The sequence below is a fragment of the Schistocerca gregaria genome, chromosome 4 (genome assembly GCF_023897955.1).
Source record: "Schistocerca gregaria isolate iqSchGreg1 chromosome 4, iqSchGreg1.2, whole genome shotgun sequence".
NCBI classification, from domain to species: domain Eukaryota; kingdom Metazoa; phylum Arthropoda; class Insecta; order Orthoptera; family Acrididae; genus Schistocerca; species Schistocerca gregaria.
In genome coordinates, this window is record NC_064923.1 from 81,297,457 (window position 1) to 81,322,580 (window position 25,124).

The 25,124-nt window shown below is 42.4% G+C and overlaps 1 protein-coding gene across 1 annotated transcript in view; it reads right to left on the minus strand.

The window, feature by feature from the left end:
• Positions 1-25,124, minus strand: part of LOC126267606 (myogenesis-regulating glycosidase-like) — a 185,753-nt gene that overhangs the window by 12,752 nt on the left and 147,877 nt on the right. Inside the window, exons 3-6 of the mRNA XM_049972906.1 lie at positions 18,614-19,102; positions 18,191-18,572; positions 15,190-15,624; positions 14,810-14,966 (exon numbers count right to left, since the gene is read on the minus strand). Coding sequence (XP_049828863.1) covers positions 14,810-14,966; positions 15,190-15,624; positions 18,191-18,572; positions 18,614-19,102 — 1,463 coding nt within the window. The remainder of the gene's footprint in view (positions 1-14,809; positions 14,967-15,189; positions 15,625-18,190; positions 18,573-18,613; positions 19,103-25,124) is intronic.

Below are 25,124 nucleotides of genomic sequence, written 5' to 3' on the forward strand. Positions count from 1 at the left end.
TTACTTCTGTGATGTCTTAGGACAATGGAATCTTTATTTACCGAACTGGAAAGCATGCTTGGTTTGAGCCAGTAGTCCACGTTGACATGAATGTCGATATTCTGAATCGTATGGCAGAGTTCCTTGAGATGAATTGAAAGTGATGGCCATTTATGTCCTGCAGTAACAATACAGACACATTGGTAGAACCTGTGGCTACATGAGTAGACAAGTTGACAAGTTCGTAGCTTCCAATGCACAGGCTTTACAGTTCACTTTCTCTTCTTTTTTGCAGCTTCTATTCGTACCATTAACCTCCATCTCTTGTTCACACGCTATGTAGCCCAAATTCGGATATTAGATTACTCACAATTTTCATCTTTCGGCAGTGAAATCCTTGCATATTGTCAAAATTCTCTTCGCGAGTTCCTTGGTCACTACGACTGTTTCAGATCTTTTCGTATATGATACAAACTTTGTGATTGTGCGTCTAGGTTTCACAGATCATAACGTCCTACATCCTACTGCATAAATTCTGATTGTAGAATGTACTGCACGTAAATTAGTTTTCACTTTAAACTTTTACAATTTGAAATGTCCATGTTAATAGTAAATACTTTAATTTTTCCAATGTACTTTTCAGTGTTGCACAACAAAATGTCAACCACATTGCTTTCGGCTAGATGAATTGCGAGCGATGTACGGTACCATTTTGCCAAAATGGAAGAAAAACAAAAATGTTGCTTCCGCCAGCAGATAATTATCTTGGCTTCTTGCTCATTGTCAAACTTGAAGGGACATCTAAAATCGAAGCACCCTACAATATTCCTGGAAATATGTGGGTTATGAAGCCGATCAAGATCGCCATCAATCTATGCCCTCAGTATTACTGAGTGACAACGGTACAATTTTTTGAGTTGCACACTAGAGAAAGTGTGCAGGTTAATGAGGATTGGTAGGGTACAGATGTGTTACTATTCCCAATCGAACGGAGCTTTGGAATGATCACACCCAACTATAACAGAATTCCTGAGACACTATATGAGTAGAGCTCAATTAAATTTGGACGAATGGCTTCCATTCGCGGTATTCATGTGTATTACCACACTCCATAGAGCTACGAATTATACACCACACGAGTTTTTTATAGAGCGTGTAATATAATGGGTATATTGCAGAGATATCCCGCAATAGTGACTATGGTAGAGACCAGAATCCGATACACTTTATGACAATCGATCAAGTATTATTGTACGATAAAAGCCTTAGAAGGGACAGAAGCCGTAAGCTAGGCACTCAGTGGCGTGGCCCATACTCTGTAGTCAGAACAAAAGGCCCAAATGTGGTCATTTGTTTAAAGAGAACAAAAATTTAGTGATGGATTCCAATAGATTAAAGGAGTTCTACTGTAATCGGACTTTTTCTTGAATTTCAAGTGAGGAAACGGACGGGAGTATTGCACCTTGCGAGCTGTATTGTTGCAGTGTACACATTTGAACAGCTGTCTAAAATTAGATGCAGGAAATTCACGAGCTTCCGAGTCAGCTCTCCCAGCAAATACACGAGCAATGAGCAACATATGAATCAGAACAATAGAGAATCTCACAAAAGCAAGGAGACATCAAGGCAATTAACTGCTAAGGAATTCTACCAAAAGTAACAGCACTGGAGATTTCTGTAAAGGAGAGACGGAACTGGGGCAAACTGGTCTTCCAGAGAATGGAAGCTGCTGTCAAGCCACCAGAGTAGTGACAACTGGACCTCGGCAGAGAGCAACAAAATAAGGGTTTACATTATACATGCATTGACACATGATAAATGTTCCAAGGTTATCACACAAAATTGGTACCTGACGACAAAGACATTTGTCTTTGCTCAAATCGGAGCCATAAGGTGCGGGTTATTACACTTGAAGGTTGTCTAGTATGCGGGTAGCGGTTTCATGCACGTGTTCAGTATTCATTTGTGTTACTTTTGAGTAACTTTGTAAGTAGGTTGTTTAGGTTTTTTTTTTGGTAACGCCACGTAGCGCTCTGTATGAAGATCACTAGCTGTGCTGTGTGCTGTCTGTGGCTGGTTGGCATTGTTGTAATACTTGCCATTGTAGTGTTGGGCAGCTGGATGTTAACAGCGCGTAGCGTTGCGCAGTTGGAGGTGAGCCGCCAGCAGTGGTGTATGTGGGGAGAGAGATGGCGGAGTTTTGAAATTTGTAAGACTGCATGTCATGAACTGCTATATACATTATGACTTTAGAACGCTATTGAGGTAATACATTGTTTGTTCTCTATCAAAATCTTTCATTTGCTAACTATGCCTATCAGGAGTTAGTGCCTTCCGTAGTTTGAATCTTTTAGTTATCTGGCAGTAGTGGCGCTCGCTGTATTGCAGTAGTTCGAGTAACGAAGATTTTTGTGAGGCAAGTGATTTGTGAAACGTATAGATTAATGTTAGTCAGGGCCATTCTTTTGTAGGGATTTTTGAAGGCCATTCTTTTGTAGGGATTTTTGAAAGTCAGATTGCGTTGCGCTAAAAATATTGTGTGTAAGTTTAATCACAGTCTTTGATAATTGTTCAAAGGGGACGTTTCAACTTCTCCCCTTTTGGTGCGCTTTGCATGAGCTTGCAGCTTCCTACCATTAGTCAGAAGGTAAGATAGTGTTTTCATTTTAATGCATTCATGTCTGGGGGTACATTTAAGGGTATAAGTTGTGTTCATCACTTTGCACGAGTAGTTGTGGGAAGGATAGCAACTTACACACTTGGTAAACATCTCTTTCTGAAATTATTCAATACGAAAAAGTTGAGCATTGCTACGATTTTAAGGGAACATTAAAAGTTTACTTTGTGTAACTTATTGCTTTTCGTGACTATTCTATCAAATTATTTTTTCAAATAATAATCACAAGGTTCATATACATTCAAATCGATCTATAGCGAATGGCTAGAGGTCTGGATTATGTTTTTTTAAAGGATTTCGTATCTTATGTAACAACTATGTCGGATGAGTGATATTTATTTTCCTTTCTCTTCGAATTCTTCCCCTAGATAGAACCTTTGTGTAGACCATATGGAGTACACGAGACAAGGATAATACTACTCAGTAAGAATCCGATCCTCTCATTCCTCAGGAATATTGGTCCACCACTATCTGTAATCAGACTCAGTACAGATGAGAACCATAAGGTGCAAACGTCTGTTAGTGACAAAAAATCTCACAGCCACCAAACACACTACCTAATGCCATATACGCAAGTAATTATTCTCTTAACAATGATCTCTACCTTAAAGGAAAAAATTCATGTGCTACATGCGAAAGCTCAAGCCCCTTAACCCTCTAACGAAGAGTTCAACAAATAGGTAACACTTCGAATGCATTGCTGTATCTGTACAGCGAGAAACATTGTCTCGCAGTCGCCACACGTTGCAGATACCCTGGTAGGCGTCGCTTCAAATCACAAGTATAGGATGTTACCATATTGTGACAATTTATTGAGCTGGCCGTTGTGACCGAGCGCTTCTAGGCGCTTCAGTCCGGAACCGCGCTGGTGCTATGGTCGCAGGCTCGAATCCTGCCTCGGGCATGGATGTGTGTGATGTCCTTAGGTTAGTTAGATTTAAGTAGTTCTAAGTTCTAGAGGACTGATGACCTCAGAAGTTACGTCACATAGTGCTAAGAGCCATTTTGAACAATTTATCGAACCACTCGAGCAGATGTGTCTTCAGATTTCTGTACTGAGTAAATGTATTTGTTTCAGCTGCTAATATTTATTTTTGTTGCTGTTAAAAATGTATATGATCTAGGTAGTTTTGAGATATATATGTATAGAAAATTATCATCGTTGAACTATTCATACGATCTGTGAGCGACTTTTTCTAACGTTACAAATTTCTCAACATAGATAATCGGAATAAAACTATTGTTGTTATAGAAAATCAGTCCTGCAGCACTTTATGGAAAGAAGAGAAATTCATGCACTCGTGTTCCAGGGAGAGCAGATGGAGAAAGTGATGACAGTTACCTGAGTGCTTTATTCGCCGTTATTTAGAACTGTTTCTGCATTAGTACTTTACACAAGATTCCAATTCTAGTCTGTTCTGTAGCTTTCAGAACCAAGTTGTCTCGAGAACAATGTTGGGCATAGCCAGTTGTGAATGAGAAGAGTGGAAGACGAAAAGGGAAAAATCATCAATTTTCTGCAAGAAGTGCAACATTCATTTATACATCGAGAAGGAAGTGTTTTTCGGACTTCTACAAAGAACAAAAATACCACATTTTTATGTATTGTCACACGTCAGAAAAGTATGTTTGTAATTATTGAGACGCCAAAACCTAAATATCCTTAAAACCCTACCGTAACAAAACGCGTTATATTAACTCTAAAACATATTGTATGCACATGACCTACATATATCTTTTAACTAAACGTGTATTTGGTGATCCTGAAGTAATGCAGAAGTACAGATCATAATTTTTTGTCTTTATTGCGTAACGACTCTATCCGTAGAGGGTTAAAGGAATGACAGTCTCTCGCTTCAGCTATTAAGGCGTAAAAGAATGTTACTTCGAGAAAGGCTTTCTTTTTGAGTTGTCTGCCTTCTGACATGTTTGATACAGCAGTCCACGATTTTTTCTACTGTGTCAATCTTTTCATCTCAAAATAACACTTGTAACCTATGTCCTCTATTGTTTACTTGATGTATTCCAATTCCTGTTATTACGTACAGTTTTTTCCTCTACAGCACCCTCTAGTGCAACGCAAGTTATTCCCTGATGTCTTAAGAGGTGTCCTATCACATTGTCCCTTCTCCTTGTTAGTGCTTTCCATACATTCCTTTCCTCCTTTCTTCGCCGATTCTGCAGACAACCCGATCACTGCTTGCTTTATCAATACACAGACTTTTTTTTACGTCGTTCCAAATATTTACCTGCACTGTGTTGTCACCGATTACATGTCACTGTGCACATTCGTACTGAGAATACAGCACACGTGGCGTGAATAGTTGCTTTCAATGGCCTGAGTGAAGTACATGGTGTTTCTGGTAAAGTTCAGCAACCTGCAGTTTGTTTAGAGATCTGTGGCCATCAAAGTGAATAAAAATCATCAGCAATGGCGACAAGACTCCTCGCATAACAAGTTGCCCTTGTCCTGCCAGTCATCTTGTCAAAAGGGGCAAAGGAGCAGACACATGTTCAGGGCATTCTCTTGTCCTTGGGGGAGGACATTGGCATGAAAAGCGGAGGAATGAGCAATGATCAAAGGCAAGAGGATGCAGAAGGCAATGGAACCCACTGCATTAAAGACACATAATGTATACTGGCAGGACATGTGGCTTATAACTCCATACTAGCCCCCATTTGGATCTCTGGGAGGGGACTGCCGTGGGGGAGGTGGGTGTGAGACAAACAGTGAACAACTCATAAAAGAGTAACATTCTGCGTTACAGGGCTTGGAACGTCAGAATTTTGAACGTAGTAGGGAAGCTTGAAAATCTAAAAAGCTAAATACTAAGGCCCAGTCCATATATGGTAGGGGTCCGCGAAGTGAAATGGAAACGTGACAAGGATTTCTGGTCAAATGTGTGTAAGGTAATATCAACAGAAAACCAACACAGACAAGAAAGGATACAATAAGACAACGCAAGCAGAAGTATATGAGGATAGTGAAGAGGTAATTCAGTGCGCAAAGAAAGGGTTATAGGAAATTATGGACTTGATAGTAAAAATGAGAGTGGGGAGAGACTAGCTGTGTTCTACAATAAATATCAGCTAGTAATAGTGAATAAGTGAAATGGAAACGTGACAAGGATTTCTGGTCAAATGTGTGTAAGGTAATATCAACAGAAAACCAATACAGACAAGAAAGGATACAAGAAGACAACGCAAGCAGAAGTATATGAGGATAGTGAAGAGGTGATTCAGTGCACAAAGAAAGGGTTATAGGAAATTATGGACTTGGTAGTAAAAATGAGAGTGGGGAGAGACTAGCTGTGTTCTGCAATAAATATCAGCTACTAATAGTGAATACACTTTTCAGAATCAGAAGAGAAGGAGGTATACTTGGAAAAGTCCAGGAGATACAGCAGAATTAGAGTTATATATAGTGCACAGACTCCGAAATCAGATATTGGATTGTAAGGCATAACCAGGAGCAGACAGACTCAGCTCTCAATCTGATAAAGATGAGGAGTAGGCTGAAGTTTAAGAGACTAGTCAGGTTGAACTAATGCGCAAAGAAGAGGGACAGAGAAGTACTAATGAATGAAGAGATAAGCCTGAAGCAGATACTGCGACAACAAATGGTTCAGTAATCAGTTCCGTTGATCAGGAATGGGCCTCTAAAAAGAACAGTCATAGAAGTTTAAGAGAAAAGCGAAGGTAGAAGGACGGTAACTGTGGAGAATGCATTGATAATAGAAGAAATATTTCAGTCGCTCAACGAAAGAAAGTGCAAAAATGTTTAGGGAAATTCAGCAATACAGAAATACAAGACACTTACGAATGAAATAAATAGGACGTGCAGGGAAAGTAGGCGAATGAGCTGTATGAAAAATGTGAAGAAATCGAATAAGAAATGATTGCCAGAGGGACTGATTAAGCGTAAAGGAAGATCAAAACAACCTTCGGTGAAATGAAAAGCAAGGGCTGTAACGTTAAGAGTGCAAGGGGAATTCCACCGTTAAATGCAGTGAGAGAACTTAACCTGATGACATGGAAGAAGTAAAAAATGGGATAAGCACGAGTTAGGAGATCCAATATCAAAATCAGAATTTGTAATAGTTTTGAAAGACTTCAATCAAATGAGGAAAAAGGAATAGATAACATTCAATCAGATTTTCTAAAATCACTTGGGGAAACGCAACAAATTAAGTATTCAAGTTGCTGTGGAAAATATATGAAACTGGCGATATGCCATCAGACTTTCGGAAGAACATCATCCACACTATTCCAAAGATTACAAGAGCTGACAAGTGCGACAGTTATCACACAATCAGCTTAACTACTCCTGCATACGAGTTGATGAAAAGAATAATATACAGAAGAATGGAAAAAATTGAAAATCTTAGGATCTTGCTCCTGACGATCAGTTTGGCTTCAGGAAAAGTAAAGGCACCAGAGAGGCAGTTCTCACGATGCAGTTGATTATGGACGCTAGACTGAAGAAAATCAAGACACGTACATAGGATTAGTCGACTTGGAAAAAAAGGTTAGACAGCGTAGAATGTTGCAAAAATGTTCGAACTACTGAGAGAAATAGATATAAGCTATTGGGATGGACGGGTAATATACAACATGTACAAGAACCAAGAGGGGACAATGAGAATGAAAACCAAGAACGAATTACACGGTTAAAAAAGGGTGTGAGATAAGAGTGTAGTCTTTCACCCCTTTTGTTCAATGTATACGTCAAAGAAGCAATGTCAGATACAAAAGAAAGATTCAAGAATGGGATTAAAATTCAAGGTGAAGGGGTAGAAATGTAAGATTTGCACATGGCATTTCTATCCTTTGTGAAAGTGAAGATGTATAACCGGATCTGTTGAGTGGAATGAAGAGTCTGTCGAGTGTAGAATATGGATTGAGAGTAAACAGATGAAAGACGAAAGTAATGAGAAGTTGCATAAATGTAAACAGCGAGCAATTTAACATCAGAATAGCCGATCACGAAGTAGATGAAGATAAGGAACTCTCCTACATAGGTGGCAAGGAGGATATAAAATGCGAACTGGCACTGGGAAAAAGGGCATTCCTGGACAATATAAGTCTACTAGTGCCAAACACAGATCTTCATTTGAGGAAGGAACATCTGAAAGTGTACGTTCTGAGCACAGAATCGTATGGCAGTAAGACAAGGACTGTGGAAAAACCGGAACAGAAGAGAATAGAAGCATTTGAGATCTGGTGCAGCAGAAGAATGTTGAACATTATGTGGAGTGATAAGGTAGGGAATTAGAAGGTTCTCCACAGAATCGGCGAGGAAAGGAATACATGGAAAACACTGACAAGAAGAAAGGATGATAGCACATCTGTTAAGGCACCAGAGAATAACTGCCATAGTAGTGGAGGTAGCTGTAGAGGGTAAACTGTAAAGCAAGACAGAGATTGGAATACATCCAGAACTGAGGATGTGCGTTGCAAGTGCTACTCTGAGATGAAGAGGTTGGCACAGGAGAGGAATTCGTGATGGGCCGTGTCAAACCAGTCAGAAGCCTGAGCGGAAAACATGCGCAAAAACTAAATGTAGGTCGTGAATCCCTTGTCTTGAGGCTGCAGTGAACTGTTAGCGAGGAAATGTTACTACTTAAATGACACGGTTAATTATTCTGTTAACTTCTCAAGAATTAATATTTCTAGAATCGATATAGTACCTATCTACATCTACATAGATACTCCGCAATCCACCTTATGGAGCTTGGCGGAGGTTACCTCGCACCACTAATTAGTCATATCTTTTCCTGATTCACTCGCAAACAAAACTATGGAAAAACGACTGTCTGTACTGCTTCGTATGACACGTTATTTCTCGTATCTTATATACGTGGTCATTACGCGAAATGTATTTTGGAGACAACAGAACCGTTCAGCATTTAGCTTCAAACGCCAGTTCTCTATGTTTTCCCAACAGTAGTCGCCTTCCTTCCAGGGATATCCATTTGAATTCCCGAAACATCTCTGTAACACTTGAGTTCTGTTCGAACCTACCAGTAACAAATCTAGCAGCTCACTTCTGAATTTCGTCGATGTCTTCTTGTAATCCGATGAGGTACAGATCCCAAACACATAAGCAGTACTCAAGAATAGGTTCCGCTAGCTACCTATAAGTGGCCTCTTGTAAAGACGAACCACGCTTTCGCGAATTTCTCCCAATAATCTAATGTTGACTATTCACCTTTCCTGTCACAATTCTCACATACTCGATCCATTCCATATTGCTTTACAAAGCTATGCCCAGATATTTAAACAACGAAACTGTGTCAAGCACGACGCTACTAATGCTGTATTCCAGCATTACAGATTTGTTTTTCCTACTCATTGGAATTACCGTACACTTTTCTACTTTTAGAGCTACCTGCCATTCATCACAGCAAGCAGAAATTTTGTCTACACCATCTTGTATTCTCCTACAGTCATTCAACTTCGACAGTTTAGGGTACACCACAGCATCATCAGCAAAACTCGCATATTTCTGCCCACTATCTGTCATATCATTTATGTATATGAAGAATAGTAACGGCCCTATCACACTTCGCTGGGGCACTCTTGATGACACCCTTGTCTCTGATGAACCCACGCCATCGAGTACAACATGCAGGCTTCTACAACTTAAGAAGTCTTCGAGCCACTCACGTATCTGTGAACCTATTCCATATACTTGTTGCTTCTTTAACAGTTGCAATGCGGCACCGTGTCAGACACTTTCCGGAAATCTAGATGTATGGATTCTGCTTGTTGCCCTTGTAATGGGACAGCTTCCTCTAGCACTGCCTTTTCTTTTATAGAAATAAGTGATAGCAAAAGGTATTTTAAAACTTGCATAGGTAAAAATTCGTGGCTGTTTCACGGAAAGAATTTCGTTTGATTTTGTATGCAATATGTTATATTTCAAAAATGTATAAAAAGAAAGTAAGTTGTTACAATCGTTATAACTAAAATTATTCTTCTTGTAGAAATATTTGAAATTACGAAATATCTGGCATTCTTAAAGTTCATATTATTAATTGCACAATCTATCGCTAATTATTAAATTTATTTCTGGACTCATTTATAAAATAGTGATATAACTTTGTAAAGATAGTTCTTTTGTCAAGAAAGTATGTAAACTCTTTTGCTTTGTAAGCTCCTTGGAATACTGTGAGTTTCGTAAAATGTTAGTAGTAGTAGTGGGTATACCTCTGATGGAGACACGTATTTTTTTAAGATCGACGCTAACAATGTAATTTGGAGTCGTAAGTGGAAATTGTTAAGTCGGTGTGATTTAGAAGAATGGGATAAAATGAAAGGAAATCATCGCAACAGATAATACTCCATCAGTTATTTAGTCATCAGGAGCCCACAACGTTAAATCAAAATGTTTGCCCCAAGAATTACCCATAGACGCAAGAACTGGAGCCAACAACAAATGAAAATGAAAATAAAGTTTTTCTTTTTGTATGTCTTACGCCTCAAGAAGTTCTCAGAATTTGTGCAGAGACAGAGAATTTTAATAGTGATGCGTGGGAGGATAAGATTACACACTTCATCCATCGTTCACATTAAAAATAAATGTCGAATGACTAGGGCCTCCCTTCGGGTAGACTGTTGGCCTGGTGCAAGTCTTTCGATTTGACGCCACTTCGGCGACTTGCGCGTCAATTGGGATGAAATGATGATGATTAGGACAACAACCAGTCCCTGAGCGGAGAAAATCGGGAATCGAACCCGGCCGTTAGGAGTGACACTCTGTCGTACTGATCAGTCAGCTACTGGGGCGGACAGCGCTCGCAGTATATAACGTGAGAAAAGGGCAGGACGAGTTCCGTAAGAGCGATGTTTTCTAGAACCGTGCTTATTCGAGGACATAAGCCTGTCACTCTCAAGAAAATTTATTACATTCGAGCTGATAATATGTTCACCGATATTATAGTAAAACGCTGCTAGAGACATTCGTCTGTAATTTTGTGGGTCCGTTCTTTTGCCTAAGGAGGGCACTTTTTTCAGTCGCTTGCGACTTTGCGCTGGGCGAGATATTCCCGAGTAATGCAAGCTAAGTAGGGGTCCAATGCCATAGAGTGTTTTTTGAAAAACAGAACTGGCATTCCATCCAGAATTGGTGATATTTTTTTAAAATTCCCTCAGTTGTTTCTCTACGCCATAGATGCTTATTATTGTGTCATCAAAAAGGGAATCTGTTCGTTGGTGATGGGATGGAAGCCTGGACTGGGCTGGATCGCACCAGCCAACACGTCTGAACCTCATGAGTGCTCGTTCTGGAGTGAGGAGGCAGCGCAAACGACATCGATCTGGCGCGCAGTTTGGGTGGGACCCGAAAATAACCGAAGTGCTTTGTCTGCCTATTCGTGTAAATTTAGTTCTTAGTTTTCCTTAGCGTTATGACTTTTGACATAAGTGTGCGATAGCCTACTATTTGGAGACATTTTTTAAATTCCCTCAGTTGTTTCTCTACACCATAGATGCTTATTATTGTGTCGAATCCTGCCTCGGGAATGGATGTGTGTGATGTCCTTAGCTTAGTTAGGTTTAAGTAGTTCTATGTTCTAGGGGACTGATGACCTCAGATTTTACGTCCCATGGTGCCCAGAGCCATTTGAACCAATTTTTGAATAAAGTCTTGCAGGCCTTTGTAGCCGATCGGTTCTAGGCACTTCAGTCGGGAACAGCGCTGCTGCTACGGTCGCAGGTTCGAATCCTTCCTCGGGCATAGATGTGTGTGCTGTGCTTAGGTTTAAGTAGTTCTAAGTCTATGAAACTGATGACCTCAGATGTTAAGTCCCATAGTGCTCAGAGCCATTTGAACCATTTTGAATAAATTATTGGACGTAAATATGATGACTGCTAAAGGCAGATGTATTGCACTAACGCAGTAGAAATACCAGTTTCTGGCTCTGTTATTCACTCTACCTTACACAAACATGGAACTATAGTGTCATCTGGCTGCAAATGATTTCTATCGCGACTTTTGTGCGTGAATTGTAGTTCACAGGACGACAATTCTCATCAACAACATCCCGTCAATACAAAGCACCACCAGCATGGAGCAAGTGGAAACTTGAACTGGGTAACAATGGTATCTTGTACAGTTAGTTAATTAGTTTTATGCACGATGGATCATTTGCGCAATTACTCACATGAATATGTAAATACAGCTTTCTTTTTTTGTTTTCAATTTAATTTTTTTATTATTTTTTTAATGGAGTTGTGAATTAGTAATTCCTATGCACCACATCTTACACACAACAAAAACAGAAATTTTGTACAATAAAGATGGAACAAATCACGTTAACTGAATTTGTTTTGTATTTTCGGAAGCAGCCTTACATATACACGTTAACACAGTATCGCCGATATGTTGATGTAAGGTCGTGGCAGCTGGCGGCCGCTATCATCCAGTGAGAGCTAGGAGCTGACCCTGGTGAAGTAGGGCAGAGTGTTGAGAGGCGCGGGGTAGGCGTAGAGCCAGGTGGGGCCCCGTATGGTGGGGTGCTCGGGGTCCACCTCGTCCCGCCAGTATCCCTTGGGCAGGTAGATGTCGCGCCTCGTGGCCGTGCGATACGTCACCGGCGCCACCAGCAGGTCGTCGCCCAGCAGGTACTCTGCACGGGAGGAAAACAAAGCGTCACCATATGGTGTACGCCAGTCAATTGACAGGTTCACTCCATGTTAGATCTCTTCTTGTATTACCCTCTATTCCCCTCAGTTATCTAATCTCTGCTGCTTGTACTTTACCATCACCTTTCTTCTTCTTTATCCAACTCTCACTTCAGTACAACAATAACGTCATCACCAAGGTCATAAAATGTAATTTTTGGGCTTTATGTATTTAAATGTTTTGTTCATTTTTCCAAATGTTGAACTGAATTTCTGCAGTTTTTCATCAATATAGTTGTCAGAAACGTAAGTTGTGTCCCACCATACATATTTAAAATATGGCACCTGTTTAATTCATTTTTTGTTAATTACTATTTTCTAAAATACTTAAATGGAAGGTCATAACTTTATTCTTATGTAACGAAATTTTTTAACTCTGTTCAACAAAAAATAAAAATAAAAGGAGAAGTAGCACCCAGAAGGTCATAAACTCATCCTTACGCAATGAAATTTTAAGTTTGTATTGTATTCATACACTGCCTGACGAAGAAACTAAACATCCAGTAGATGAATAGAGAATGAAATGAAACACTATGCATTAAGAAGGTACATAATGTTATTTTAGTAATTACTAAGATCACTCAAATTTACAGGGATCTGGCATTATGAGCCAACTAATCAGTATGACGTTGCACCCTATATGGCATGAATGCATGACTGATTTTGCTCTCCTGAGCCAATTTTGCCCACATCTGTTGGGCCTTCATATCTTGAATACTGACACTGGGACAAACTTCAGAGTTCGTTCCACATATGTTCTATCGAGACCAAATCTGGGTGTCTTTCAGACCACAGCAGTAGTTCAACAACATGCACACAACCTGTAGGGTCACATGTCATGGCTGGACATGCTTTGTCCTGTTGAAAACTGACACCATAAGAGGTAATACATAAGGATGCTGGATGTCCGCATCAAAGAGCTGTGCCATCAGAGTTCACTTTGACACTACCACGGTAAAGGGAAGTCATACAAGACGCTTCCCCACATCATGACTCAACGAGTAACACTGCTGTGCCTTTGAAAAAAATACTGGGAGAATGGGACATCTCCCGACTTCGCCCTCAATCTCGACGAAGGAAGGTGATGTGAGTTAGCGCTGAACCGTGATTGAACATTGAGCACAGTGCGTCACGATTCATCAGCAGTCCGCGCTTCTCAGTCATGGCACCACTCCAAAGGCAGCCTTGGTTTTACAACATCTTATGCATGGTATGGTAATTTTCTACCATGGCTGCTGCTAGTCTAGGAGCATTGGTGGAGGATGACACAGAATTACTTGTTTTCGAACAGGAGGCGCAGATGTGAAGGTGTTATGATGTGCTTTGTACACAGGGCGGCGATCCTGCCTTCTGGTAACCAGGAGTGATGAAGCAGAACCCTCACAGTTATGCCTGCCCTCACGTTCCCATACAGTGCAATACTCGACCAGGCCAACATCCAAATGCTCCAAAAATCTGGTATTGCATGATTCGACAAGTCGACCAAATGAGACCCACAATGAGGCCTCGTTCGGATTCAGTCATGTGCTGTTATTGGTGTCTCACCAAAACTACACACACTTCCGTGTTCTTCACAGCGATCACTCATCATAGGACACTCTTCACAATAATCATGCAACCTACCATGCCTTGTAAGACCACTAAACAATCACAGGGAATTGCAACTCTGAATCATTTTCGAACTCAGCAAAGGTGTGTATGTTTATGAAGTTACTTTGACATTCGACTATGTCTTCTGGGTTCGCTACTTTTTCCTCAGGCAGTGTACTTGGTTCAGCCATAATGCTCACCGCAGGTCGTCGTCAATCTCATGTGTTGTTGCTTTATCATGTGTGAATGGTAATGTTCTAAGATTAGTTGATTTACAATTTTTGAGGAAGTTGTTAATGTAAATGTAAGATGAAGGCTGCCACCAAGTAGCTGTTCATAAATCCTCTCATGCTTTTAAAGCAAAGTCTCTCTTGAGGAAACTGAATGAAAAGAATAATCTCTAAGTGGATCACGAAATGCGACGTCTGCAGGAGAAACATGTCACCTCACGATAATGTGAGTGGTGGATGGTCTGTGGAGCTGTAATGCAATGTTTGTGAAGGTTTGAAATTATGCTGGGAACTCTCCTCAAAGAAGCCCATCAGTACTTGGTAGACTTTATATGGAGATTCCTTTGGACACAATAAAAATGAGAAATGATCTGAGACTTCAACAACAGAAGTGCACCCACGGATACAGACATTGGCGTCTCTGAGAAGATTTAACATATCTTGTGTGTTCACTATAGACCACTGTGATGAGAATGTCGCGGGGTATCTGTTGAAGTGTGACATTGCCTAAGTAACATGTTAGTTCATGGAGGAATCATACGTCGATGGTTAGTAGTAAGAGAAATGTAACTAAAAGATTCGAAAGTAACATCATAAAGTACGAAACCATATCTGGAGAACACTCGAGAGAAAGCTGTTGGCATACCGTCGCTGATCTGGAGAGCAGTGGAGTCCGTCGGGTCGAGCCACCAGATGGGCCGGTTGACCGGAGTTCCGTCCTCCACTGCCTGCTTCATCAGCTCGACGATCTTCGGACCATACTGGGCGCGCAAAGCAGTCAGATTACGTGCGAGCTCCACCGTCTGGAAAAGTAGTCACAAGTCACAGCTGTGAGCCGACATGCTGAAACTGAACTCATACAAGTTTTCAGTACAGTATACCATACAGTGTTACTACAGACAGATCGGCTTAATCTGTCGATTCTTTGTACGTCATGCATTGTATCAACGCTGCGAAGCGATATTTGCTTTAGAAGTGGCTTTTACAGACACGGAGTGCAACAGGTAGGTCGAGCACGGGACGCACCTCGTCGTCGTAGTCCCAGGGCACGGTGCGGAAGTGGAGGGCGGGCATGAAGGCGCTGGCCTCCAGCCAGCGGATGTACAGCTCGCGAGTGGCGATGACGCCCGTCTTGGTGCTGCCGCCCACCCTCTCCGGCATCACGAAGGGGTAGCCCTGCAGGCTCATCTCCAGCAGCTTGGGCAGCAGCGTCTTCAGGCCGTTCTGCGTGCTCCACGCCGTGTCCACCGCGTCCATGTGGAAGAAGTTGGGCAGGCGCTGGCTCTCGACGCCGGACCGCAGCCTCGCCATGGGCCCGAACTGGGCCACTGCCTTGGCGTACGCGTCGGTGTAGACCACGGGCGTCCTCTCGAGCGGTGTCAGCTGCGGCGGCTGCGGCAGGTAGCTCGTCTCGCCGAAGTCAAACATGAACGAGTCCACGCCCGTCTCGTTGCGGAGCGCCTGCAAAGAGATAACGAATAAAATACCATACATGTGAGGCAAAGTAAGTGAAGCACTCTGCCTTGGAAACACTATATGATTCTGGGTTGGTGAGAAGCTGCGAAGTTACAAGACTATTCTCTCGATAATGAGGCACAGACTGTGTGCGAAAAGAAAACAGCTGAGTTCTCACTGGAAATAAAAACAGGGTCCACATTCTGGATTAGTCTCACATTTGGATATCTCGAGGAAGACCGATAGGGAGGCATGGAAGATCAAGAACGAAGTGCTGAGATTAATTAGGATGTAAGACATGGATATGGTTTTTTACTGCTACTGTTGAATCTATATATTGAACATGCTCAGACGGAAATAAAAGTAAGTTTCAAGAGTTTGATTAACATTATTGTTGTTTCAAATGCGAAAACGTGGTCTGTGCAGCCACAATCCGCTCTCTTTAGCACTCGTCTTCATCTGCATGTGTGAAGAACATACCGTCTCACTGACCATATTGTTTAAATACGAACTTTGATGTTCGCTGTAGTCGCCTCATTTGCTTTCTTAGTGATTTCTCTCGGAAATGTTTTGTAGGAAAGTGTCATGTCTAATTAAGTATCCATGAGTTTTGCTTTGCGTTGATCTAAAACTTTCAGGAGTAGCTTCTTCGCTCCTGATTCTTGTAGGACCGCCTCATGCGTTATTCCAAAGAACATCATTGAGTGAGTTGTAGATGAATTTGTTATTCTGAGGGAAAGCCAGAGGGACCTGAAGGAACTATTGGCTGGAATAAACAATTTAACGAGCACAAACTGTGGATTATAGGCAAGCGAAGAAAGGTGTAAGTAATGACAAGTAACAGAAGAGAGATTAGCGAAAAACTGAACATCGAAATTGCCGACCCCAAAGGAGGCGGAATACAAGATTCCAACTACTTTCGAAATGGATTGAGTAAGGAGGTCATCACAAAAAGCAGACTTATGTAGCGAAAGAGGGTAGTCCTGAGCAAAAGTATTACACTAGTATCAAACATACCCACAATTTCCGGAAACGTATCGTGAGAGTGTACGTTCAGTACACATCATTGTATGGTAGTGGATCGTGGACTACATAAAAACTGGAGGAGGACAGAATCGGAGCCTCTGTGATGTAGTGCTCTATAAGGATGTCGCAAAATAGGTGGTGATCTAAGATAGAGAATGAGGAGGTTGTCTGCAGAATCATCGAAGAAAGGAACATGTGGAAGAGGAGGACAGGAAGAAGGAGAAGGGACGGGATGGTAGGATAGGTTCGTGAACATATTGTAATATTTGTCATTACTTTCCTGATGTATTAACTCGTTCTATGACCATAGAGATTTGCTCACCAATTTAATCCCGTGGAATTAGACATGTGAAGTAAACAAAAGGAATAAAATGAGCGACGTACATGACAGTAGTGGGAACTCTAGAGGAAAGTACTGTAGATGAAGACATTGGCTGAAATGCACTCAATAAATAACAGATGGCGTGAGGTGGAAGTGTTGCTCCACCAACTGGCTCGACAAAGGAGTTCGCAGCTCGCTGCATCAAACATGTTAGGAGACTGACGATTACAAAAAAAAAAAAAAAAAAAAAAAAAAAAAAAAAAAAAAAAAAAAAAAAAAAATCGTCATCTATATCCATAAGGCATATGTATCTTTTATCAGAACACATACAAGCAATCTTCAAGTGCTCATTTGTAACATTTCTTCTGGGCTTCCTTCGCTCAGTGCTGTAAACAACTCACCGAGGTCCTCCTAACAACGTCATTCAAAAATTAGTTCAAATGGCTCTGAGCACTATGGGACTTAACATCTTAGGTCGTCAGTCCCCTAGAACTTAGAACTACTTAAACCTAACTAACCTAAAGACATCACATACATCCATGCCCGAGGCAGGATTCGAACCTGCAACCGTAGCAGTCCTGCGGTTCCGGACTGTAGCGCCTAGAACCGCACGGCCACTGCGGCCTGCTAACAACGTCATTCGCTAGCATGTATTTGGAAGGTCGAAAAGCAAAAGCATAAGCTAACCCGAAAATTAAAGTAGACTAATAAACAAACAGCAGCAGTTAGTTTCGAAGTTACTTTGAATATGACGCTCCCTGTTGATTTCTTGTATGCCAGTCGCTGCATACAGTCATATGTATAAGGATTCATTCTAAATGTAATGAACCGATGTCAAATACCCCTAAGTAAGCAAATAAAAAACTTATTAACCCATTCTCGATTGATAAATGATCTAATCTTTCTCCTTTTATGTAACACTTGTGTACTTAAGGTTATGGATTGGTGAGCTACAGATGAACTGCATCCCTGCTATGTGTGCTAAATGTCAAATACTCCAGTTGCTCGTCATATGAACTATCTCTATGGGCTGCCTAGACACTTGAAAAGGAATGCATGTCTAAAACTCTCTGAACAACCAAAAGTGAATATATTCCTTCTTTCAGAATTAAAGTAACCATAATAATGTCTCCAAGCGATTGCTCCCACATTATTTACATAGAGTCATACTCTGTAACTAATTTCTAAGCCATTTATACTAGAATATGTAGCGAATGTACTCACCACAACTCGATCAGTCCACCAAGCTACCGCATCAGGATTGGTGAAGTCGATAATACCGGCCCATCCACCCCACCAGCGAGTACTGATGCTGCCATTGTCATTGCGCACAAAGTAACCCTTGGACTGTGCCTCAGAGAAGAAGGGTTCGCAGTCACTGTTTATAAATGGGTGTATCCACAATGCGACAGGGAATCCCAGTGCGTGGAGGTCGTCCACGAGCGCCTTCATGTCGGGGAACTTGGTGGCGTCCGGGGTGAAGCTTCCACGGCAGCTCTCCCAGAAGTTGGCTATTTCGAGAAGGCTGTAGCCGAAACCGTGCTCGATTATGCCTGCGGCGCGCTCTCTCACGTTCTGTTCGGGTGGCCCCACTTCCCAGAAAAGGCTGAACACCCAAGCGTTCGTCTGGAATCGCCGTAGGCTTGCCCAGCTACTTCTGGATACCGACCACCGTACGTGCACAGCTCGTACTCCAGCACGTTGTCGCTTCGGTCCTCTGGGTAGGGAGACGCGTTCTCGGCACTGAAGCACAGTTTATTGCTCGTCTGATTGCTGTTTTGGTCGACGAAGAGAGGAACGTTCGTGTGAACGTGAACGAGTCTTCCGTCGGAGAAGACCCAGTAGCGCGTAGCGATGGTGGCGTGGTCCGTATGTTCGGCGACGTATGCGTAGTGCTTGTACACGTTGTCCTCGATGGGCCAGATGCGGTAGGTCGATTCGACACCACCGTAGATGTGGCTCCTTAGGTGCCGCTGACACATTGTGATTATCTCACTCGGATTGTCTTTGGTGTGCCGGACCCAGAGACATTCGCCCGACCTGTCTTGGTGCCGGACGAGAACTCTGGAGGCACCAAAGTCGAAGGACTCCTCGTTTCCACGAATATCGTGGCGTGGAACTGCAGACCGCTGGTTGCTGTAAGAAGATAGTTGTGTGAGTGAATGTACGACAGTCAGTAATACATGAAACAACTATCATAAAATAATAAAATACACTGGGACACAATTTTTTAATTAATTTTAATTGTTATACTAGTATTTTTTTTTTTTTAGTTGCAGTTCGTGAGTAATGCACTGCGACAACGAGCTAATATACACTCCTGGAAATTGAAATAAGAACACCGTGAATTCATTGTCCCAGGAAGGGACACATTCCTGGTGTCAGATACATCACATGATCACACTGACAGAACCACAGGCACATAGACACAGGCAACAGAGCATGCACAATGTCGGCACTAGTACAGTGTATATCGACCTTTCGCAGCAATGCAGGCTGCTATTCTCCCATGGAGACGATCGTAGAGATGCTGGATGTAGTCCTGTGGAACGGCTTGCCATGCCATTTCCACTTGGCGCCTCAGTTGGACCAGCGTTCGTGCTGGAAGTGCAGACCGCGTGAGACGACGCTTCATCCAGTCCCAAACATGCTCAATGGGGGACAGATCCGGAGATCTTGCTGGCCAGGGTAGTTGACTTACACCTTCTAGAGCACATTGGGTGGCACGGGATACATGCGGACGTGCATTGTCCTGTTGGAACAGCAAATTCCCTTGCCGGTCTAGGAATGGTAGAACGATGGGTTCGATGAGGGTTTGAATGTACTGTGCGCTATTCAGTGTCCCCTCGACGATCACCAGAGGTGTACGGCCAGTGTAGGAGATCGCTCCCCACACCATGATGCCGGGTGTAGGCCCTGTGTGGCTCGGTCGCATGCAGTCCTGATTGTGGCGCTCACCTGCACGGCGCCAAACACGCATACGACCATCATTGGCACCAAGGCAGAAGCGACTCTCATCGCTGAAGACGACGCGTCTCCATTCGTCCGTCCGTTCACGCCTGTCGCGACACCACTGTAGGCGGGCTGCACGATGTTGGGGCGTGAGCGGAAGACGGCCTAACGGTGTGCGGGACCGTAGCCCAGCTTCATGGAGACGGTTGCGAATGGTCCTCGCCGATACCCCAGGACCAACAGTGTCCCTAATTTGCTGGGAAGTGGCGGTGCGGTCCCCTACGGCACTGCGTAGGATCCTACGGTCTTGGCGTGCATCCGTGCGTCGCTGCGGTCTGGTCCCAGGTTGACGGGCACGTGCACCGTCAGCCGACCACTGCCGACAACATCGATGTACTGTGGAGACCTCACGCCCCACGTGTTGAGCAATTCGGCGGTACGTCCACCCGGCCTCCCGCATGCCCACTATACGCCGTCGCTCAAAGTCCGTCAACTGCACATACGGTTCACGTCCACGCTGTCGCGGCATGCTACCAGTGTTAGAGACTGCGATGGAGCTCCGTATGCCACGGCAAACTGGCTGACACTGACGGCGGCGGTGCACAAATGCTGCGCAGCTAGCGCCATTCGACGGCCAACACCGCGGTTCCTGGTGTGTCCGCTGTGCCGTGCGTGTGATCATTGCTTGTACAGCCCTCTCGCAGTGTCCGGAGCAAGTATGGTGGGTCTGACACACCGGTGTCAATGTGTTCTTTTTTCCATTTCCAAGGAGTGTAGAATTGGAGGCTGATCGAAGTAGCTTCGCGAGAGGAGATATCTGCTCGTACACGGAGTTAACAGTTCTAAGGGTCGTCGACTCACATTCAAGGGTCGCTAAATACCTTGCATAAATACATATACTAGCCGACCGGGATTAGCCGAGCGGTCTTGGGCGCTGCAAACATTGACTGTGCGACAGGTCCCGCCGGAGGTTCGAGTCCTCCCTCGGGCGTGGTTGTGTGTGTTTGTCCTTACGATAATTTAGGTTAAGTAGTGTGTAAGCTTAGGGACTGATGACCTTCGCAGTTAAGTCCCATTATATTTCACACACATTTGAACATTTTTTGAAATACAAATACTTTTGAGAAAGGAAAAATATATTATGTATAAAAGAGATGAAAGGATCTTTTAAGATTCAGTCGATTCCAAGGTTCAACGTTACCATTGACATAAGATTGTAACTTACAAGACAATATGAATTTGAATAGTCTATAGATGGATTCTGAACTCATATTATACTTCTCATGTTATTTAATGTTAGTGTCAATTAGTTATATTCTTTGTTTTAGTAGCAGTTGCCCTGTTGCTGCAGAACAAGTCCCGTAAATTCTGTTTTCTTTCTTTTGTACTGGTGTGACCTGGACTTCTTTTCAGTTCTTAGGTAGGAATCTTTCGCTGAACGACTGGCTGTACATCTCTGTTGTCTCATCACCATACTCCAAAAGGAACCTTATTGGTTAGCAATCTGGACCGGAAGTCAGCCCTATGGACTTACATTGCTTCACTACTCCGAGGGGATGTAGTTCGGAATTATTGATGTTGGCACATTTTCTTGATGCTGATTCTGGAGTCTTTACCGAATCTTCTATGGTGAATGAATTTCCGAACTTTTGCTACCTCCCGTTTAATGGCGTTGACATCGATAATATTACATTTGAAATCATCCACTGTGAGTGTTTATTGTTTTTTTGCCACTGGCACAGTTTACACACGAGCAGAGCCTCTTTGGAGTTTCTTCCAGGGTTCGGGAGGTAGTTTCCTTGTGGAAACTGTTAAACGATTTAGCTCTGAATGCCGTGTAAAGTTTTAGTCATCCATAAACCGACGCGTTTTTTTTAAAATCTTGCATGAGATTTTCCCTGTTTTTCTGCGAATGTGTCCCAAGAAGTTTTGTGTAAAACTCTCAGTTGCCGTCAAGACTATTTCTCTGAATGTGAGCTACATTTCGTTCTTGCTTGCATAGCATGGAAGGAATGAAGACTATGTCTTAGGAGGTCGTCAAGCGAATTAACGTCTGATTTTTTAAATACATATATTTTGATTCTGGAATCAAAACCGCCAAAAGGCGCTGCAATGTGTATTCATTTACCATCTACCGGTCACTGTCAGGGAACCTTTCCAAATCATGGATATGAATTTAAGTGATGGTTCACTGGTGTCGTGTACATAATTGTTATCAAATACAGCAGATGTCACTGATATATTTGTGTCTTTTGTGGTATACCAACTGAATGCACAAGTAAACGCATAAGATCTGAGTCAATTCAGTGTGTACTTTTGTATTTTTTTTTCACAAAGAGCACTACCGTGGCATCACCTGGACTTCATGCATTCGTATTGGCTAACGGCAGAAGTTTGAGTGTCCAACTTAAGTCATCGTGTTTCTCACATTTTGCTTTCTTGTAATTTGGTGTTTGGCTTCAAAAACTTATAAGCGTGGTAATCTGCACATGAACTAACAAACATTTATTTTGAAGTATAATTTACTAATAATTCTAATAATTCTAATAATTCTAAGCTGCTCATATAAAACTGTGATATGAAAACTTCGATGCAACACAAATCTTCAGACTCCACCAGTTGCTAGAAGCGCAACAGAGTACTGAGTATGTTAGTGAGTGAACATCGTTCGCACTTTGTTGTCCGATATCCAAACTATAAAATGTCATATAGGCACATCATAATAACGGGACTCTTAAATAATCAAATGTTTACCTATGTTCTTTTAGTGCAATCTCTCCTGAATGGTTGTAAAAGCGGGATTTATTATGATGCAATTGTAATTCTGTAACTGAATACTTTTCTAAAGACATGTACAATTATATATCACAGCCGTCAGTGGAAGGGCTGTGTTTTAAACGTCTGTTGTTGTTACGGTCTGTGAAAAAATTTTGTTCATTTTGTTCTGGGTCTCGCAGTGACTTTTCAGTGATGTTTCTGCTGATATTATGACGCAATAAGAATAGACTGGAAATGAATATTGAACAGTACCTGGTAATAAGAAATTTGTATCGCATGGTAGCTAAAAAAATGAAACTGAGTACGATAGTGACGCGAACACTGATAAGCCAAAACATTACTACCACTGCCCACTGCGACATTGGATTCCAGCTTGTGGGGCTGTGGACACGTGACGCGGTAACAGAAATACGTAAGCGTAACAGAGCGCGAGTGGCCCTAGGGATGATATGGACTGCAAATGGGAAAATCCATTGCGATTAGCCACTTTGACAAAGGGGAGGTTATTATTATGCAGAGCCTGTGAACGACTATCTCGAAAACGGCGAAGCTGGTGGACTGTTCACGTGCTACTGTCGCGAGTCCCTATGAAAAGATGCAGAAGTATAGCAAAACTACCACTAAGCGTAAATGGTCGGACGTCCACGACTCTCCACGTAACGTGGCCTTCAGAGGCTTGACTGCACTGTTACTGGGATAGATGGTGATCTGTGACATCTCTGCCGAAATGGCACAATGCTGTTGCATAGCAAAAGTGTTTCCATTCGTCGTACATTGTTGGTCATGGAGCTCTGCAGCAGGGCGCTCCCACGTGTTCAGATGTTGACCGATCGACATTGTCAGTTATGACCCTGGTGAGCACATGACCATCAGTATAGACTGTTGATTAAGGGGAACGTATCGGCCCTTCGGCTGAATCACATTTCTGTTACGCTAGTTCTATGATCGTCTCCACAAAAGCCATCATCGAGGCGAACGGCGACTCAAAACATGCTGTGCACTAGCGACACAGGCCAGTGAGAGGAGTGTTGTGCTATGGGAGATTTTGTCCTGCGCTAGCATGGGACGTGTGGTAGTAATCGAAAACACGCTCACAGCTGCGATCCACCTGCTTCCCTTCATCCCTGATGCCTTCCCCAACGGCGATGTCATATTCCAGCAGTATAGCTGCCCGTGTCCAGGAACCAGAACCGTGCTACAGTGGTTTGAGGAGCATTATAGTAATCTCACGTTGATGTCTCAGCGACCAAATTAGCCTGAAGTAAATCCGATGGGACCTGTCTGGGTTGCTACTGGGCGCCGTCTCCCTGTACACAAATCAATGGCCTATTATTTACTCGAATTTTTGTAACTAATTTTATTGGCAAGCTTTATTTTCTGAACTTGAATAATTTCAGACCTCAAATCAGATGGTCCACTCCAATAGGCTGTTATTTAATTGAGTATCCATTCAAAGTAGATTCTTATCCACAGTAATTCGAGGAACAAGTGTAACTATATGAAAGAAATAGCGCTGATACACAAATATACATTGCAAGTTTCGCCCCCTCTTCTATATCATCTAATCAAAACTATCCAGGCAATCCTGCATAATGCAGAACTGACCACTAGATGTCTTGAGAGGTGACTCACTGGTATGAGACGTGATAGGAAGTACTGTGTCGTAAGCAGACCAGAAGTAACAGAAGAACGGATCAGTCAGGAGAGCTTGGACATTTCAATCACTGAGAAGCTATTTTATGCCCTTCTAGAGCTACTAAAATCGACTGTTGATGATATGATTATGAAATGGAAACGTGAAACAACAACCAAAGCTGAAGTAAGACCAGGCAGACCTCATGTATTGTCTGATGGGCATCATCGAAGATTGCAACGGGTGACTGTAAGAAACTCGCGTGAAGTCAGAGGGAGGAATTATAGGTGAGTTCCAAAGTGCTGCTAGCAGTCCAGCTAGCCCAACTATCAGGCACAGAGAGCCGGAAAGAACCAGTAAACTGCGATTCCTTCAATAGTCGAACTCCAGTGTATAAAACAGATCCAAACCTCTGATTACCACACAAATGAGTTAATGTGATAAGTTTTTGAGAGTAAGCATGTAACCGAGAATAAGTATGGAAAAGTTTTGAAATTATGTTTAAAATTTATGGGAAGTCCTTAACAGTTGTCATGTGTGAAACACTGGATGAACATAATCTGGATAATATGCGTCGCATTTTAAGCAAAAAGCAAATTTATTTATGCACCTCAGTGCTTTTGACGTCATGTCTTCAGAACAATTTGTCATATGATGATGTATTTTTGCAAGTATGTTCAGCGACGTATGTGAATACAGCCTGCAAATTGTGCTGGGAATAGATTAGGCGATAAAGACAAAATAAATTAAAACAACATGCCTGTTGAAGTATTACTTTGTCCCATTTTAATTGAA